The 17,673-nt window shown below is 47.1% G+C and overlaps 1 protein-coding gene across 4 annotated transcripts in view; it reads right to left on the bottom strand.

Moving 5' to 3' along the window:
• Positions 1-17,673, bottom strand: part of ALDH18A1 (aldehyde dehydrogenase 18 family member A1) — a 38,107-nt gene continuing 20,434 nt past the window's right edge. For all 4 annotated transcript variants that reach the window (XM_059730309.1, XM_059730308.1, XM_059730307.1 and 1 more), the window contains 11 exons: positions 15,854-15,978; positions 11,443-11,587; positions 8,522-8,595; positions 7,668-7,767; positions 6,138-6,358; positions 5,067-5,204; positions 4,735-4,930; positions 4,452-4,573; positions 2,584-2,770; positions 2,169-2,264; positions 1-967 (listed from right to left, as the gene is read on the bottom strand). In XM_059730309.1, the coding sequence (XP_059586292.1) occupies positions 786-967; positions 2,169-2,264; positions 2,584-2,770; positions 4,452-4,573; positions 4,735-4,930; positions 5,067-5,204; positions 6,138-6,358; positions 7,668-7,767; positions 8,522-8,595; positions 11,443-11,587; positions 15,854-15,978 (1,586 nt within the window). In that variant the 3' untranslated portion in view covers positions 1-785. The remainder of the gene's footprint in view (positions 968-2,168; positions 2,265-2,583; positions 2,771-4,451; positions 4,574-4,734; positions 4,931-5,066; positions 5,205-6,137; positions 6,359-7,667; positions 7,768-8,521; positions 8,596-11,442; positions 11,588-15,853; positions 15,979-17,673) is intronic.

Below are 17,673 nucleotides of genomic sequence, written 5' to 3'. Positions count from 1 at the left end.
TCATTTTGCAAGAACTTTATTTTGAAAAACATGGAGTTAAAATACCATTTCCATTCTCCTGTGGGGACGATAAAGTTTCATATAAAACAATGAACAAAAATATTTGGTACAAATATTCATAAAAGGGTAATGGAATCCACATTTACAGTTGTGAAATTTATCTACATTTATCTGTAATTAAAAGAAATCAAACATTAAAAAGGATCTCTTGGTCAAAGCATTCTGCCGCTGGAACATTTATTCATCGATTTACCTAACATTTAAGCGCAAAGTAAGTGTCAGAACATTCCAGCCCTTCCAAGAGCTGCCAAGATGCTAGGACTGCAGGGAAAGGGAACACGCTCGGCAATACAAAGTCTTCTCAGAAACAAAGCCCTTCAGACCAGGATGAGATGGCCAAGTGCCACAGGAAGATATTAAGAGAAAGGAACAGGTCCACCCCAAAGCAAATAAAGGTGGTTTACCAAAGGAGCAAGGGAGAGAAAGGGATGCAAAGGGAAGAGTCTCACTGTGCAGCTGGGATGGTCTGAGGACCCAGCTCTGGGAACAGGTGTCTACTTGCAGCCTCTATGTTTGTTGCTACATGGCGCTAACAGCGAGTAGGAGCAGGAACTCTCAGACAGACACAATTGTCTTTTCTTCATTTTACTGCACAGTGTCTAACCCTCCGGGGGAGCCAGAGCAGACAACTCACCTGAGGGCAAGTACAAACTCCTCCCCAGAGGCAGCTCTGGAGCCTGAGCATCCTCAGTAAACCTGTCGCACTCCTGGGCTCTCAGGTGCTGTCAGTTGGTGTTCCTTTGAGGGATGGGGAGGTTCTCATGAAGATATTTCATGCTCCCATGCTCTGAGAAGTCAGACACAACATGATTGTCCCCTCTCAGCAGCCACTTTGTAGTTAATAGTCCCTCGATCCCCACCGGTCCACGGGCGTGGATACGAGAAGTACTGATTCCAACCTCGGCCCCTGCAGCAGCGGGAGATAGGAACACAAGATGAAGCTGGGTTTTGTGCACAGTTGGCTCTTTGCTGGAAGGAATTTCTCTTATTGCTTCAGTGCTACACAGTTCTTGCATCTTTTCCAAGACGAAGAACAGCCAATAGTGCATCCTTTCCATCCCATTTCCCCCAAGCAGAACTCAGCTTACATTTTTTTTTAAAAAGGGAGGCAAAGTAATGTCTCTCTGTCTACAACCTGTTTTTCCGGAGTGAAACAGCCCTTATGGAGCCAGCTGGAAGCTTTTTTCAAAAATTGAAGTGACATCCTTACAAAGCAGAATCAAGATTCAGTTTGTGTTCTGAAAGTTTCACACTCTGTAAAAAGCTCTGCCAGGATATACAGCAGGGATGCTCAGAGCAGGAAGCAGCTGCCGTAACTGGGCAATATCCTACAGACATCCACAGAGCTTGTGACCAAGGCCATCCTGTGCATTGCTGCTCCAAGCAACAGTGCTTCCCTCACACTGAAGGCTCGCACTGGGAGCCTTCTGCAACTCCCACAAGGCTTTGTGAGAGGAGAGAAATGGAACTGGAATTTCTCAGGATACCACACCCCCACATACACAGCCCCTTTCGATTCTGGGACTGTAGTGGTCAGCAGCCCAGCCTGCGAATGCAGGTGAAAAGGTGTTGCACTATGCCAGACTGCACGTGTACACATGTGTGTGAGGTATTCATTCATCTCCAGGTCTAACGATCCTCACGGAAGAGACCACTGAATCCCCTCTGGAATTGAAGTGAAGACCATATGTTATCTAAGCATGGTCATTTTAGGGTCTTCTCCTGCTATGCACATGCACTAAACTAAACTTAACACCACACAGCCTCAAGGCTAGGGCCTTTAGAGGTTACTCAGTTCCACAACAGAACATCTTTTCTCCCTTCCTAACTGACTCGCCTTCCTAATTAATCCAGGTGGTACAGTGTACTTTCTGCTCCTGTCGAAGTTAACTACACCCACCAGATTTTTATCTGCTAATCCTTTCAGCTGAAAGATCCAAATGTCTACTTCTGCTACAGTATCTTCTCTAAAATCCTCCCAGGAAGCTCTAGGCAGAGAAGGTACAGCCTCATCTTCCAGGATTCAGGCAGGTATCTGCTAGGTGTACAAATCCCAAATTCAAATCTGCAACCCAAGCAGAGCAAAAGAACTGCTCCTGCTCCCTTACCAAGCCCAAAGCGGTATCCATCGGAGAATCGGGTGCTGGCATTCCAGAACACGCAGGCACTGTCCACGTGCTGCAGGAAGTACTCTGCCGTTTTCTCTGAGGGAAACAAACTGATGTGAGCATTCAGAGATCTTCAGTTATGTGCGCAGTGCAAGAACCTGCACAAACCAAGTTGTGCAGCACAGCATTAGGCAGATTAGTCATGACCAAACCAATACTGACAGCCCTTTCACCACAGCACACAGATGTCAACTCTACAGGTCTGCAGCCATGACAGTAAGAACGATCAAGAGAGGTTCTGTCCTAAGTAGCTTCTGGGCCTGGTAGCCTTACATGCCATGAAAGTGCACATCAACCACCAGTGCCTGAAGTTTGACAGCACGAGCTGATGCACTTTACTGTGCAGGGCACTGACCATTCTCTGTGACGATCACATCTGTGTGAGAGCTTCCATATTTGTGGATATGTTCAATGGCTTCCTGGACACTGTCCACCACCTCGATGCAGCATTCCAGGTCTCCGTATTCTGTACGGAGAGACTTCACTTCTGAAGGACTGAAAGTCAAGTAAGATGCAAACCTAGGGCCAGCATGAATCTTCACCTGCGAGGACAAAATATGCATCAACTCACCTCTCCAAATACCTTCCACACAGAACAGCTGCCCCCAAGTTAAATATTCCCTAGAAATAAAAAGCTGGCTGCAGCACAGATTTCTTGCCTTATGTAGACCCTATAGACAGTTTCAGGTCATAAAATGTAAAAGCCATTTCTGGGAATTTTATGGCTCAGTGAATTAGCAACAGGATACTGAACCTGGGTCATGGCTGCCAACCAGCTGAACACGAACCGCCAGCACAATATGGCAGCTAGAAGATGTAACGTATTCCTTTAACTATGCATCAAGCAAGAGTAGAGAGGTGAGAGTACACCCAGTACAGCAGTGATGAAACCATTCTGGGAACACATGTCCAGGTCTGGTACCTTCACTTTAAAAGGAATGTTAAGAATTAGAGAGACTTCAGAGGAGAGCTATAAAGAATGAATCAGAAATACAGAGAAGATCCCTTACAACAGAGACTCAAATGCAATTTAGTTAGTTTAACCAAAGTGAAGATTATGAAGAGATTTCAGTTCACGGCCTGGCTGCATGAACAAGCCCCTGCAAGATCAGCTTGGATAAGTGAACACAGAGCATCAGCTACACCACAGTAACTGCTAGTGTTCCTGGTCTTGCCATGCAGAAAAAACATAGTACTTGTGTCAAGCAAAACAAGGCAAGCTACTCTGAGTCTGTCGTGAAGCACTAATGCTGCTGGGAGCCTGCAGAACCAGAGCTGGGTGTCTGTCTAATATTTATTCAACTGCCACTTGTTTGATACACAAATACTGAATGAAACTTCACATCCTTTGTGACAGACTGACACTACACTAGCTTAACAGCCCCTTCCCGCTTGCAGAAGGGAAGCCCAAGTCTGTGGAGAACTGCCAGTGGGGCTCACTGGGGAGCTTTCTGGGTCACATGGTTTCCCTTGGACACATCCCCCCCAGCTCCCCTGTCACCAACACATGTGGTCCCAACTTTCCCTCTGACCCTGTGTTTTCTGCACAAATACCCACAGCCTGCGTGTCCTAGTGACATAGCACCAGCTGTGTCAAGTACCTGTTAATTAGCATTCAAGGTCTGAGCTGAGGGCTTAATCCTACAGCTCTCTGGAGCCCAGAGAAATTAAGCACACAACTACAAAGACTCCTGCACAGATGCTGCTGGAACTGCAATGTCTGCAAGATGCCGAGAAAGTCGTTCGAGAGCTTCGCTCTGTAGATCCTGCATAGACATGAGGAAAGCAGAACAGGCAGAACCAAGGACAGGTTGACAAGCATGGGTGTGGGGTAAGTCTGGGGGGAGGAAACAGTGCGAAACAGGGGGCAAAAACAAAGAAGGGAATTGAGTGTGGTTAAGATAAAGACGAGTGACAAACCTCAAGCACAAGAGGGGCCGATCTGGTGGACTAGCACCAGGACATGAAGAGTCGGGACCAAAAGCTTCTGCTTCCAGACACAGCAGAGAAAGGGAATACAAGCAGCACCAGAGAAGGACCGCGATGCACATCACAGCTCAGCAACACCAGGTTCATCTCTAGGCAGAACCTGAGGGTTGGGGGAGCAGGGCCCCAGAAGCCCATTTCTGTATACCGTAGCGCTACTGCAAATGCCTCTAACGTCCCAACCAGACTCCTAAAGGCTAGCAATTGTCCATAGCAAAACAGGCGGTGCTCACTGACCTGCTCCACTCTCAGCATATCGATGATCTGATCAAACAGTGGGGTTCGCAGCTGGTCCCGGTGAATCAAGAGCGTCTCCAGAGCATTGCAAGCAGCAGGATATTCACACTTTGAGTCTCTGACTACGGTGCAAGAATGGACAATGGTTACAAGCTGCTCCTTGCACACTCTTTCAAGCCTTCCTAATGAGCAAGCCTGAGTATCATGTACTTATGAACCTATGTCTTAAAACAATACAGACATCTCAGCTGAACTCAAACACAAGAAGCCTCTCCCACCTTACCTATTCTTGTGACCTTCTCAACACTGGCATCTGCGTCCACATATACATGGCAGATCCCTTCACTGTGCCCCATCACTGGGATCCCTTTAGCTGCTTTCTGGATGTCCCTAACAAGCTGAGATGACCCGCGTGGAATGATCAGATCTATCAGTTTGTCCAAGCGGCAGAGGTCCTCTACTTCCTCTCTGGTATTCACCTGTAATAAATAAGCAGCAGGTTTCTGAGGACTAAAGGAAGCTCACAGGATCTCTGCCTTGAAGCATTCACAAATGGGCTTCACTTACAGCACATGCACACATCTGCCAAATTCCAGACTGGCCTCCAGTACTCACCAGCTGCACTGCATCTTTGACCCCATGGATAGAAAGTGCTTCCTGTGTCAGGTGGTGAAGGATCTGATTGCTATGTGATGCCTCCCTTCCGCCTTTCAGCAATAAACCATTTCCACTGGCAATGGCCAAAGCAGACACCTGCCAAAGGGAGAGAAGGCATGAGCACTACAGAACATCAGCATAATGCAGACACCACTGAGCAAGTACCAGATTCCCCCTGCAGCCATGCTGACCCTGTTGGAGTCATACCGTCTTCCAGGCCACTCTGCCCAGGGAGCTATTTGGACAGACATAGGATGCACACAGCTCCAAAGCTAAATACACTTCATGGACAAGTCTCCAATGTCAAGGTGGTGCTGGCAAAGGGGCTAGCTGTGGATGGATGTCCCACTGCAAGGGGACACCAATGTATCACCAATGATACACTGGTTCCCCTCTGCACCAATCAGTCCTTCCAGCTGCCCGAAATCACTGAAGCTCTCCACGAAAGGAGAAGTCCTGCTTCTACTACAGTGCCTAAACTGCAAGGGTCTTTGTATACACCACAAAATTGGCCTTTAAAGCAGCTTAAATGCCCTTTTGCATCGCTTTAATGGCATTGCTGTTTGCACGCTCAGCAGTGTATTCCACTGTAAATGACTTTGTAATGTAGCAAGGTAAAACACCTTTGTGGTGTTTTAGTTTGCTACCTAACAAAGTGCAACAGTGCATGGGACGCTGAAACCCGACCCGTGCACCGTCCCCACCACCTTCTCCCACCACCAGCACACCCAACTGCCCTCCTGCCACCTTGCTGCTCTGCCCCAGGGCCAAGCCAGCCATTCCCAGGTGGCCGCACCCACAGAGGGAAGCACCGGGCCCCGCACTGCTCAGGGGCTTTGTGACCCAGCAGCAGCTGGTGCAGGCAGGCAGGAGGCCAGAACCTCAGTTTAGAGGAGTCCCAGCAGGGGAACCTTTCAGGAAACATTCAGGCACACGGCTGACCACCCCCTGCATCAAGAGAATCCTCCCCGGCTCCTCCCCTGGTAACAACAGGCAGCTGCAGCAGTTCCACGTGCTCTTGCTACGTACCTGTGGGAGGCAGTCTGGGCGGGACTCGAAGATCACCAGCAGGACACCAATGGGCACTGTCACCTGCTCCAATTCCAAGTCCTTTGCTATTCGCGTCCGGCGAATGACACGGCCCACACTGTCCTGCGAGGATGCTGCAATCTGGCGCAGACCAATGGCCAAGCTGTTCAGCTTGGACGTAGACAGACTCAGTCTCTTCATCAAAGGAAGCGCCAGTCTCCCTGGAAGAGGGGAAAGCGATTTAGCCATTCTGAACAAGCACCACATTTGTTGGAGACTAGACTTATGCATTTGGAGGAACCACTAAGTGTGACCTTTAAAGGACAACAGTGGCTGGTCCTTGGTTCCTTGTAGACGTATCTACCACAGAGGCAGCTAGCTGTTGTTCAAATGTTGCAAAGATGCTCTTGCTAGGGATGCATGTAGGGTCTACCCTGGAAAAACTGAGGGGTCACTGCAGGAGGAGGAGGACAGATATCAAGAAAGTGACACCCGACTCACTGAAGGGCAATGCAGCAACTGTGGCACAAGAGCCAAATACAGAGCTAGGTGTCTAACAGTGACTAGTATAAGGTAGAGAAGCTCAAGAAAAACAGCGATGGGTGAGACGGGCAATAGGAGTACACCCCTACCTTGGCCATGCTTGTTATTGGTGGGTCATTTCCTGGGGGTGAGATTATTTTGGCTCTATCAGTTTAGCAGCGAGTGTGCTCAGCACAGCTGCATGCATAGCTCACGCTCTGAAGGTGAAGTTTAAAGCAAGACACTTTTACTAACATCTCAGACATGACAGGAGAGCTCAATGTTTCTGCCCTTTTTAAAGAATTCCTGATGCTGCTAAAACAATAAACTCGTAGAAAGGCTTTGCTGTGAATGGATACATCCAGGCACAAACCCACTGCCTGCCCCAACCTACACTTTGCACACCTCTGTGCATCCTTCATGAAGGATGCAGGAGTATAATGTAGAAACGATTCATGATGTGAGCACAAGTCACCTGTCCCACATTCAGTCCATCCCAGACTTCTCAGAATAATAACCTGATGCTGATTAAAGGCATTGCACCAGTTGCTTAAAGTAGACTAAGCCTAGTTAGTACACGGATGTCGCTCTTTTTGGAGAGCATTGCGTCACAGCTGGCTTGGCCACAAGAGATGGAATTCACCTCCATGGGGCACGGCATCCTGTGTTGGCCACCACTGCTAAGGAACATGAGGTGTTCGCCATGTCATGGCATCGCTCTCACGGGGACTTGGAGCACTGTCAGTTTTTGTACGTCACTGTTCAGCACATTACCTGGCTGTGGTGTCCAATGCAGAGAAAGTGTTTCCTACAACTTTCAGAGCTACAGCTGCCTGCACTCAGGGCTTTCAAGGTCTTGGATTTGCTCCTCAGTGGCAGCCAAGAGGAAGGTCATCCCACAGAGCTCATTCCCAAATTCCTCAAGCCCTGAAGCAGAGAACATTCCCATCTCCCTGCTCTCTTGTGCAGACCCAGATGCACTATGTCAATGTAGCTGGCACATGTTACCTTTGTTCTCAGCTTCTTCCATGTCTTTCTTGTTTGCCAACAGAATTTCTTCTCTCTGGTCTGTCAGTAAGTCAGCAAGATGATAGATAATATCAGCTCTCTAACAGGAATAAAAAAGGGAATTCCTCTTATCATGGTAAACTTGAAGTAGCTCATAGTACTCTGGCTTCTGGTCCCTTCCAGCTCTGAACGGCACATCTTTGGACCTCACAGTTTCTTCCCTGGTTTGGCCCCCAGTTCCCCTCAGAGAGCTGACGGCTCTCAGCTTTCTCTTTGCTAGAAGCGGGACTGTATCACTTACTCTGCCAACTCCATTTCTGGCCTTTGCATCTCTGCCTTTCAGGTCTCTGCCTTCTTTCTCAACCCCAAAAACCTCTCCCTTTAAGACACTCCTATTTGCAGCTATAGCAGCCTTGTTCTTCATGGTGGCTCCCCTTGATCCAACCCAACTGTAATGCTATGGTGCGCTCACTGGAGAACTGCACACAGGGGCACCCTACGGACATTGTGAGAATTTTCTTAGCGGGAGCAGCTGGGGCAGCCCACTCCTAGGTGCGTCTGAGGCATTGCCTACTGACTGTGAGAGTTTGTATTAAAATAGAGCAGTTATTTAGATGATGAAATACATATAAAACACAAGGATTCAAACATGCGTAACTTCCTAACCACAGCTCTGTAGCCCATCCACCATGCCATGCCCCTTCCCCTCTCCTAATACATTACTAAGTGATGAGCTTGACAGAAAAGCAAGAACACAAGCCCTTTCGAGCAGGGACTCATCTTAACTGTTTCCCAGAAAACATATTGCACATTTGTGGATTCTAGTAAGATCTGAGGTCATGTAGCCCTGTTACCTGTTCAGGTTGTAATGCTGCCAGGGTCCTGCCACCAGCTCGAGCCATTTCAGCCTGCTGTTCTACAGTAGGGCCTATGAAAACAAGAGTGTGCACACTGGATATAATTTTAACTCCAAGTTAGAGCATATACAAAAACTAAAACTCCTCATCACAGTGACCATCCACCAGGCAAGAAAAGATACACTGGCTAAAACCTCTCACCCTTTCTCTCAACACATGGAAGGGTACACATGCGGTTTCATGTGCACATCCAAGAAGCTGCAACTATACCCATGCAGAAAGTGACATCAAAATCATGCCTAATTATACTCATGTTTAGTGGCCTGAGGAAGAATGCCTTGCATTCAAAAGAAAGCTTGTCTATCTCATTTCCCAGCTACATAGTTGGTCCATTAAAAGATGTCACCCTAAGGAATCCTTGCCTCTTAAATATATTCAGGTAAGCTTGGGGACTTGCAAGCAACAGAAAGAGACAGAAAAATATTCCTAGGTAAAGACAGTATCAGAGTGGTAAAAATCTTGTAAACAGACAAAAACCATAAACAAAAACGTTAAGAGCCGGGAGCATATCCACCTTTCCTGATGTGTTCCTCCTCTGACCATCTCCCTGCTCTCTTGTGCAGACCCAGATACACTATGTCAGTGTAGCTGACCCATGAGGATACCTTTGTTCTCAGCTTCTTCCTCGTCTCCTCTAACCCCACAACCCAATATCTCAGGCTCTTCACAATCCTTTGGCCCTCCCCAAATGATCTCTGTCATTCCAAGTACCTGCAGAGGACTTCTATACTCCCTCCTGTCACTTTTTGGCCTAGGTCTTCATCCACAGTAGTGCAATCTGTTAGCAGTGGTTAGAGTAAGGAGATAGCCTGGACTCCTAAGATCATTCCCAGCACTAGGAGAGGAGTAGGACCAAGTGTACAGTGCAGGAGGTACAAACCACGGGCAGGCCAAGATAGTTTACTCTATTTGGGAAAGAAGTCAGACAAACTAGCATTTGTACCTAAAATGTTTGTCTAACATCTCTTCCTACTACTGAGTTGTTCCATTAAGAAATTGCCAAAACAAATCTAGCTTCTCTCATATTCCTTAAGCCATCACAACTACAAAGACCACTATTAAAATAGGCAAGGCACAACTTTCAGAGCTCAAAAAAGGAATTCTCAGTTAATACAGTATATCTCTTTGGGGCACTGCTGGGATTGGTTCTCAGTCCACTCTCGTTCAATTATTTTTAAATCAGCGTCTAGAAATAATAAATTCATGTCCAAGGAATGTCTCTCTCTCAGACACATGGGATAGCAAAAAAGAAGGATAAGTCAATACTAAAGAGATCTGATCACCTAAAAGGCAACATATCTTTTTCAAAGACATAGGAACAGAGAACATAGATTGTATCTATAGGAAAAAAGGATTGTAGTCTGAAAAGCAGTGGCTCTGAAAAAGGCTCAGGTGTTGCTGCAGAAGGCAAACTGAACATTCACTCCCAAGCTCAAGGTTTTGGGATAGCCAGCTAACACAATGCTGTGATGTACTATGAGGAGACCACCAAGTAGGATTAGAAAGAGATCTTGGTCTTACCAATGCCGTGCCAAGGTAACTTTCCAACCCCGTATGGAAGTTCTGGTGTCTCCATCTTATACGGATAAGAGAAAATGGCAGAAGGTCCAGAGAACAGCTACAGAAATGATTTACACTCTACAAAAGTGTGCCTTAAGATGAGAAGTTTAAGGAGTTCAGTTTTTTTAACTCACTAAAGAAAGGTTGAAAGACAATTTAATTATAGCCCATCAGTGGTCGTACAAGGAGCATGCAAGGGACTCTATCAGATCATAGGACCATGGGAAAGTAGGGCTGGAAGGAAACTCACAAGGTCATCTGCTCAGGGTAGGATCATCGCTGACTAAACCATCCCAGGCAAGTGTCTGTCCAAAGTACTCTTGAAAACTTCCATGGATAGAGAGTCTACGACTTCTCTAGGTAGCCTATTCCAACTCTTGACCACCTCACAGTCAGAAATTTCCTCTGCTGTAGCTTGAGGCCATTGCCCCTAGTCCTGTCCCCCATGGCCAAAGGGAAAAGCCTGTCTCCATCCTCTCAGTAATTGCCCTTCAGGTATTTAAAGACTTATCAAATCCCCCTTCAATCTTCTCTTCTCCTGAGTTTCTTTCAGCCTCTCCTCATAAGTCTCATCTCCCAGGCCCCTGATCATTCTTGTTGCTCAGGATAGGACACACACCTCAGATGCCCTCTGGCCAAGGAAACCAGGGGTCTTGAACCCACAGCCTTAGCCCCAGGAGGCCAGCAGGCACACTGCCGCAGCACAGCTACAGACCCTACAGATGGATACACATCTTTTAAAAATGATCTGCTAGCCTCACAAAGTACATTTTTGTCAGTTTCTTACAGCTATAGATAAAGTTGTAACCCATCTTCATCCCCCTAGGAAGCCTTCCCCAAACCCCAATATCTACAAAGAATGCGAGAAGTGCCATGCCAGCATAGGCGACTGGTGGGGGGGCACGGGGGGGCACGTGCCCCCTGTCCCCTGAGACTGGCCGCCACCGCTGGCTTCTGTGGGCAGTCCTGCTCGCCCCCACCCCACCGCTGCTGCCAGCTTCTGTGGGCAGTCGCTGCTCGCCACCCTGCCACCGACACTGTCACCCACTGTCATCCCCCCCAGTCTCAGGAGGCACCAGTCACCCACATATGCCAGGTCAGACCAACTGTCCATCTAGCCCAGTCGTCTGTTTCTGACAGTGGCAGGAGACAGACAGCATATGTTACAAGGTAGATCTAGAGTGATCCATCCCTTGCCATGCTCTCCCTGGCATCTGCCACCATTGGTTTAGAGATGCCAGAAACCTTCAGCCCTTCACTCAGTCCTCATCTCCAAACTGCCCCGCATACCAGCTTACCTGCAGGTTTCACTTCTGAAAAAAAGGTGCCAACTTTTTTCCCTTCCACAATGTCCGTGATGACGTGGCCAGAGATCTTTGGGTGCGTCCCATTTGCAATGACCACAGAAGTGCCCCCTTGGAGGGCCCACAGAGCGGCCTTTACCTAGAAGGAAGAAAGCAAACACTGGGGGAAAAAAATCTTCATGCCAAGCAAGCATCTTCTTTCAGAGATTATCCCTGCTTCATTGTAGGATTTTAGATTGTAAATCCTTCATGACAGGAACCATCTCCTCACACACCTTTGGGAGCATACAAACACAGTGTAGGAGCTACCACAGGCTAACCCAGGTTGAAAATAGATCATTTATTCCTGCTAAATTTTGTGGGCTGGAATCTAGCCAAGGCCCAGAATAAGAAAGAAATGCCTGACAGCATGCTGACAGAGGCTTTTTGAAGATACAAATCATAATAGTAACTTTTCCTGCACCGCTATTTCGTTGACACACAACAGCAAGCATTCTGCTGAGCGGAAGAGACCGTTTTCCTTCACAAGAGCTCTGCTGGTTTGTCCCCATCGTGTCATGCTCATCCAGGTGTCTGGAGTCCCTTTTTTAACTTTTGGCTTCCACCACTTTTCCTGCCAGCAGAAGGGTCACTGGTGTCTGTTCTCAGCACCGCTGGACATGCCTTTAAGGCATCACTGCCCAACCAAAAACCAGCAGGTGATTTAATGATGGGCAGCACATCTGTCAAAAGTTCAGCCACATCCTTCCTCCACAATTCTTGGATTTTATCCTCTCATCTTTGGTAATTTGGAACTGTCAATTCTGAAACAGCACATACCGAGGTGATGGCGGTGACAAGATTCATAGATTCATAGATGTTAGGGTCGGAAGGGACCTCAATAGATCATCAAGTCCGACCCCCTGCATAAGCAGGAAAGAGTGCTGGGTCTAAATGACCCCAGCTAGATACTCGTCTAACCTCCTCTTGAAGACCCCAGGGTAGGGGAGAGCACCACCTCCCTTGGGAGCCCGTCCCAGACCTTGGCCACTCGAACTGTGAAGAAGTTCTTCCTAATGTCCCGTCTAAATCTGCTCTCTGCTAGCTTGTGGCCATTGTTTCTTGTAACCCCCGGGGGCGCCTTGGTGAATAAATCCTCACCAATTCCCTTCTGTGCCCCCGTGATGAACTTATAGGCAGCCACAAGGTCGCCTCTCAACCTTCTCTTGCGGAGGCTGAAAAGGTCCAGTTTCTCTAGTCTCTCCTCGTAGGGCTTGGTCTGCAGGCCCTTGACCATACGAGTTGCCCTTCGCTGTACCCTCTCCAGGTTATCCGCATCCTTCTTGAAGTGCGGCGCCCAGAATTGCACGCAGTACTCCAACTGCGGTCTGACCAACGCCCTATAGAGGGGAAGTATCACCTCCTTGGACCTATTCGTCATGCATCTGCTGATGCACGATAAAGTGCCATTGGCTTTTCTGATGGCTTCGTCACACTGCCGGCTCATGTTCATCTTGGAGTCCACTAGGACTCCAAGATCCCTTTTCACCTCCGTGCCCCCCAGCAGGTCATTCGCTAGGCTGTAGGTGTGCTGGACATTTTTCCTCCCTAGGTGCAGCACTTTGCATTTCTCCTTGTTGAACTGCATCCTGTTGTTTTCTGCCCACTTGTCCAACCTATCCAGGTCTGCCTGCAGCTGCTCCCTGCCCTCCGGCGTGTCCACTTCTCCCCATAGCTTTGTGTCATCTGCAAACTTGGACAGAGTACATTTGACTCCCTCGTCCAAGTCACTGATGAAGACATTAAAGAGTAGCGGTCCAAGGACCGAGCCCTGCGGGACCCCACTGCCCACACCCTTCCAGGTCGAGACCGACCCATCTACCACGACTCTTTGGGTGCGACCCTCTAGCCAATTCGCCACCCACCGGACTGTGCAGTCATCCACATCACAGCCTCTTAATTTGTTCACCAGTATGGAAGAAGGATGAAGAGCTGACTCTCGAGACTGTCTGCTGCTGTCTGTCCTGTGCCCAGCATAATGACAGCCTGTTCTTGTTTGGTTCCTAGGCACCATCATAGACAATAAACCTGATTTCTATGTCCTTACCTTCCTAAATTACCCCCCTGAAGTCCAGTGACACCAGTGATTTTCTGAGGGTCTCCAGCTTCAGATCTTGAAGGATTGGGTACTGTTTCTATCTCTTTGGTAATGGCTCTTCAAAGTGATTTTAGTTCTTTGATTTCCCTCCCCAATTTACCTCATGTGCTGAACTCCTTTACACCAGTCTCACTGGGGCTGGATCGCTGTCTTGCCTTTCAGTTTCCTTTTGCATGCAAGAATGCATGTTCTGACATGGCCATACCACATACAGTTTGTTAATCTGAGGCCTTCTATTTTTTTCATTTTTGGGTTCACACCCTTTCCACATGTTTCCTCATTGTCTATTACTAAGTGCCCTATGCTAGGTGCTATTCAAACATGGAAAAACTGTAAGCTGCTTGGGAAAAGGACTCAACATGTTGAACAGGCAGATGGGTAACAAAAGGAAATGATGAGACAATATTGCTGATCTGGGATAGCAGCCTTAGCCCGCTGCCCGCCCAACTGCTTCTGAGTTCTTGTACACTTCATGTCAAAGGAGACTTTGAAAGAGGGATGAAAAGGAGGGACCTTTGCAGATATGAACAGGGAACTCTTTGCAGATGGGCGGGGCAGCGTGGGAGTCTCCCGTCCGCAGTTTAGTGGCCAAGCACAAATTCTGATACCTATGATGTTTAATGCAATTAAACTATGGGTCAACGTTTACTTGAAGCAGCTCATGTGTGATCCTTAATTTTTAAGACAGAATCACCTTTTCCCAGACTCCAAAGCAATCATTTCAACTGGAGAAGTGACTTCTTGACAAAAACTTCCCTAACCTGAGATACCGTTGTTTATAAATTATTACACTGACATGAATCCATTCGCCATCACTTTTTTCCTAAACGGGCTGCAGGCAAGACAATACGAGTATATTTGTAAGTATGTCTGTTCTTATTGCTGTGCATATAAGGAGGAAGCTTTCTCAGACCCTGTTCAATCCTTCAGATACAGTTCCACTTCCTTAGCTCTATAGCTGTCCTCCAGTGCAGATGCACAGGACCCCCCTGGACTGGGAGACTGAGTTTTCCATATGCTCATTACGTTACGTTCCCCTTCTACTGCAGGACTCTCATTCCCCCCACCCCCCCAACCCACCTTTAAAAAGTCTCTCACTACTATAGAGAGGTTTATGGATTTTTCGCCACATATACTGACATGTAGGGTGCTCATCTGGCATCCCATAATTTTCTCAGGACATTTCCCTGATCTCAGTTCACTTTATTTCAGCAATAATCCATCCCCACCTTGCCCATTCCTAGGATCTTCGTGCTTACTTTTTTTTTCTAGTACTGACAATCCCAGCTGGTGCTTTGGGCAATTTGAGTGCTCCTATGCAATGGACAGTTTTCCACCAGCTCTTCATGCCAGAAGACAGCCACACTTTGCATACAGTGGAATTTATTTTGTTTTAGCTCTCCTATCCCCACAAAGTTACATTTGGGACTTCATTAAATGTAAAACTCCTTTCTCTATACCTCTTCCCATTTGTGCATTTAGATTCTGAAGTTCTCCTGGTCTTATTGAACCTGTATATGCAACTGGAAATATTTAAATAAAGCTACTGAAGAGGCACTGAACTTGAGCCTTCCAGCAGTTGGAAATACTGTAGCTTTTAAGACCTCCTTAGGAACTGGCTCATCCCCATCATGGAGATGCCCCTCCTCACTACATCCATACTAAAGGACACAATGGGTATGTCTATACGTTCATTAATGAGCTTAGATACTGAGCATTTAGTTTAGTACTTACCTAATGAAGTACTAACTAAATGAGCAGTAACTAGTTACTGCGCAGTAGCACTGGTGCATGTTTTTTGTGGTGCTTACTGCACAAGAGCTTAATAACACTGCACAATAGCGCATTAGCACAGTTTTTGACCAACACACTACTGCGCAGTAAGCTTCTCTTGCAGACACGTCCAATGTTCTGTTTTGCATGGGATTTAAAAACAAATCTCTGCAGGAAAAGGAACACTGGAGATGGAAAAAGTTCCCAAAAAACAATGAAAAGGTCATGTGCACGGTAGCGAAATTAACCTCTGTAATGGAACAAATGTGCAGATAAAGGACTAAAATACCCCAGAGTTCCTCTTTTAGAAGCCAGAAATGCGTCTATATACAGGAAGGAGACAGAGAGAATGGGTTAAACTCAATGCAATGTACATGTTTGTTCGAAAACAGACCTAGAGCAAGGCTCAAAGGTAAAGTGCATCTCAGACTATTTCAGAACATTGCTTTTCCCATATGAAAAGCAAGCAACATAGGCTCTAGAGTCTTCTCCTACCTTGGCTTCCATGCCTCCCATTCCTACCCGGGATTTGGTTCCAAAGGTCACAGACTGCTGGTCTCCCGGGTAAAATATGTCAATAAGCTTCGCATCATCTGACCCCGGGGGGCTGTCAAAGAGTCCTAAAATGCAAATCTATTTGTTAGCTCTGTATATCTTTGGACTCCGTCGTTCAGGGGAACAGAACTGGGAGGGTTAGGGAGCTCTTCTCCATTACAAAGGTATGGGCACTGACCATTTACCACTGCAAGAGGACACCTGTGCATGTCTCAACAAACCCAGCTCAGGACAAGGTTGTGAGCCTGAACCAGGAGGTGCTTGTCCCCAAAAATGAAGAACTTCAAAGTTAAGCTTAAAAGAAAGATAACTAAACGCATAAAAAAGAGAAAGACAACATATCTGAAATGATAGCAGGAAGCCTGAGAAGCAGTGATGTTGGCAGATGCAATGGAGCAAGCGATGACAGAAAATGGGATATGAGCTTGCAGTGTGACAGGCCTGCAACAGAGCAGTATGAAGCTGCACATGGAAAGACATTAGCAAAGTCAGGGAGGGGACAGGCACCACTGCCATGGCCTCCAACAACACAGCAGAGCACCATGTTTCACAGAGGTCTACAGGTGGGAGATAGTTCCAAGAAGAGCAATGAAGGTCAAGTAATGCCAACCGCTCCAGGGGACACAAGAGCAGAATACACAAACGAGTCTGCTTGAAAAAGAAATGACATTTTAAGTTGACTGACTTCTAGTTTTCTGCCCCTTTAAGCATCTCTTACTGCCATCTCACCAGAAATGCCATAGAAACACCCACTAGAGAATCATTAAAGCAGCACACACAGGGATATGCACTCTGCATGTATGCATGCAGCCTGCATATACAGACAGTGCTGCAGGACCTTCTCCTTATTCCCTGCTCAGTAGGCAAGTGGAGGATGATGGATGAAGCACAGATCCAGTAAATTCCTGGTTTGTGGTTAGATAAGTTTTGCCTAAATCCACTGAAGTCAATGGAATGACCCTGGTGCAAGTCTGCAGTGACAGAACACATCTGTGCATGCAGAAGCTAACCAGCATGAAGCAAAGGTGAGGGCTGTGCAGGGGGCACTTGTTCAAGGAGGGAGTGCATAATTAGGGCTGGGGTTCTTTCTTAAAATAATCAGTTCGCTAATAGTACCTCCAGCCTCTTTATCTTTCCTCTTCACTTCTCATAAGTGTAAAACTTGATATTGGCCCTTTGCTTAATTTTAGCAAGCACCAACCAGTCGGCACATATAAAACTAAATTCTTCAGGAGGGAAAGGCATCATGATCTGCTATGGATTTTAGGGTTTTTTTCTGAAAATACAGTAGAAGGATCAGCAATATGGAGTGGGCTATGGGATACGAGCTACAGCACTCAAGCTGCAAAGCATCTAGAGATGGCAATTCACTCTCCCTTTCTGTAAGGGCCACCAACTGTTGTAACTGGTAGGCTGTTCTTTGTGGGAAGAATATTTTCCTCTTTTGGAAAGTGAACAGCAGGAACCTCTAGTTATTTGACTGAGTGAAGACTGGCTATAAGGAAGCCCAACAGTTAACATGTGGCTTTGGGGCTCTGTGAGACCCTGACACAAACACACATTTGTCGTTTGAAGGTTACTCTCACCACACTCTAGCCAGCAGGTTAACTGACAACGCCAAAGAAACATGGAAAAGTCCAGGCACAAACCTTTGTTCACTATTCATTGCTTTTGTTTACAGGGCAAGCAAGGACCCCAGCCAGACAGCAACCCAGAAAATCAGACTCAGGGGGCAGAAGCTCAGAGGTTCCACCTGCTGG

This window comes from Alligator mississippiensis, chromosome 6 (assembly GCF_030867095.1).
Source record: "Alligator mississippiensis isolate rAllMis1 chromosome 6, rAllMis1, whole genome shotgun sequence".
NCBI classification, from domain to species: domain Eukaryota; kingdom Metazoa; phylum Chordata; order Crocodylia; family Alligatoridae; genus Alligator; species Alligator mississippiensis.
Note: the sequence above shows the minus strand (reverse complement) of the source record. Positions and strands in the feature narration are given on the sequence as shown.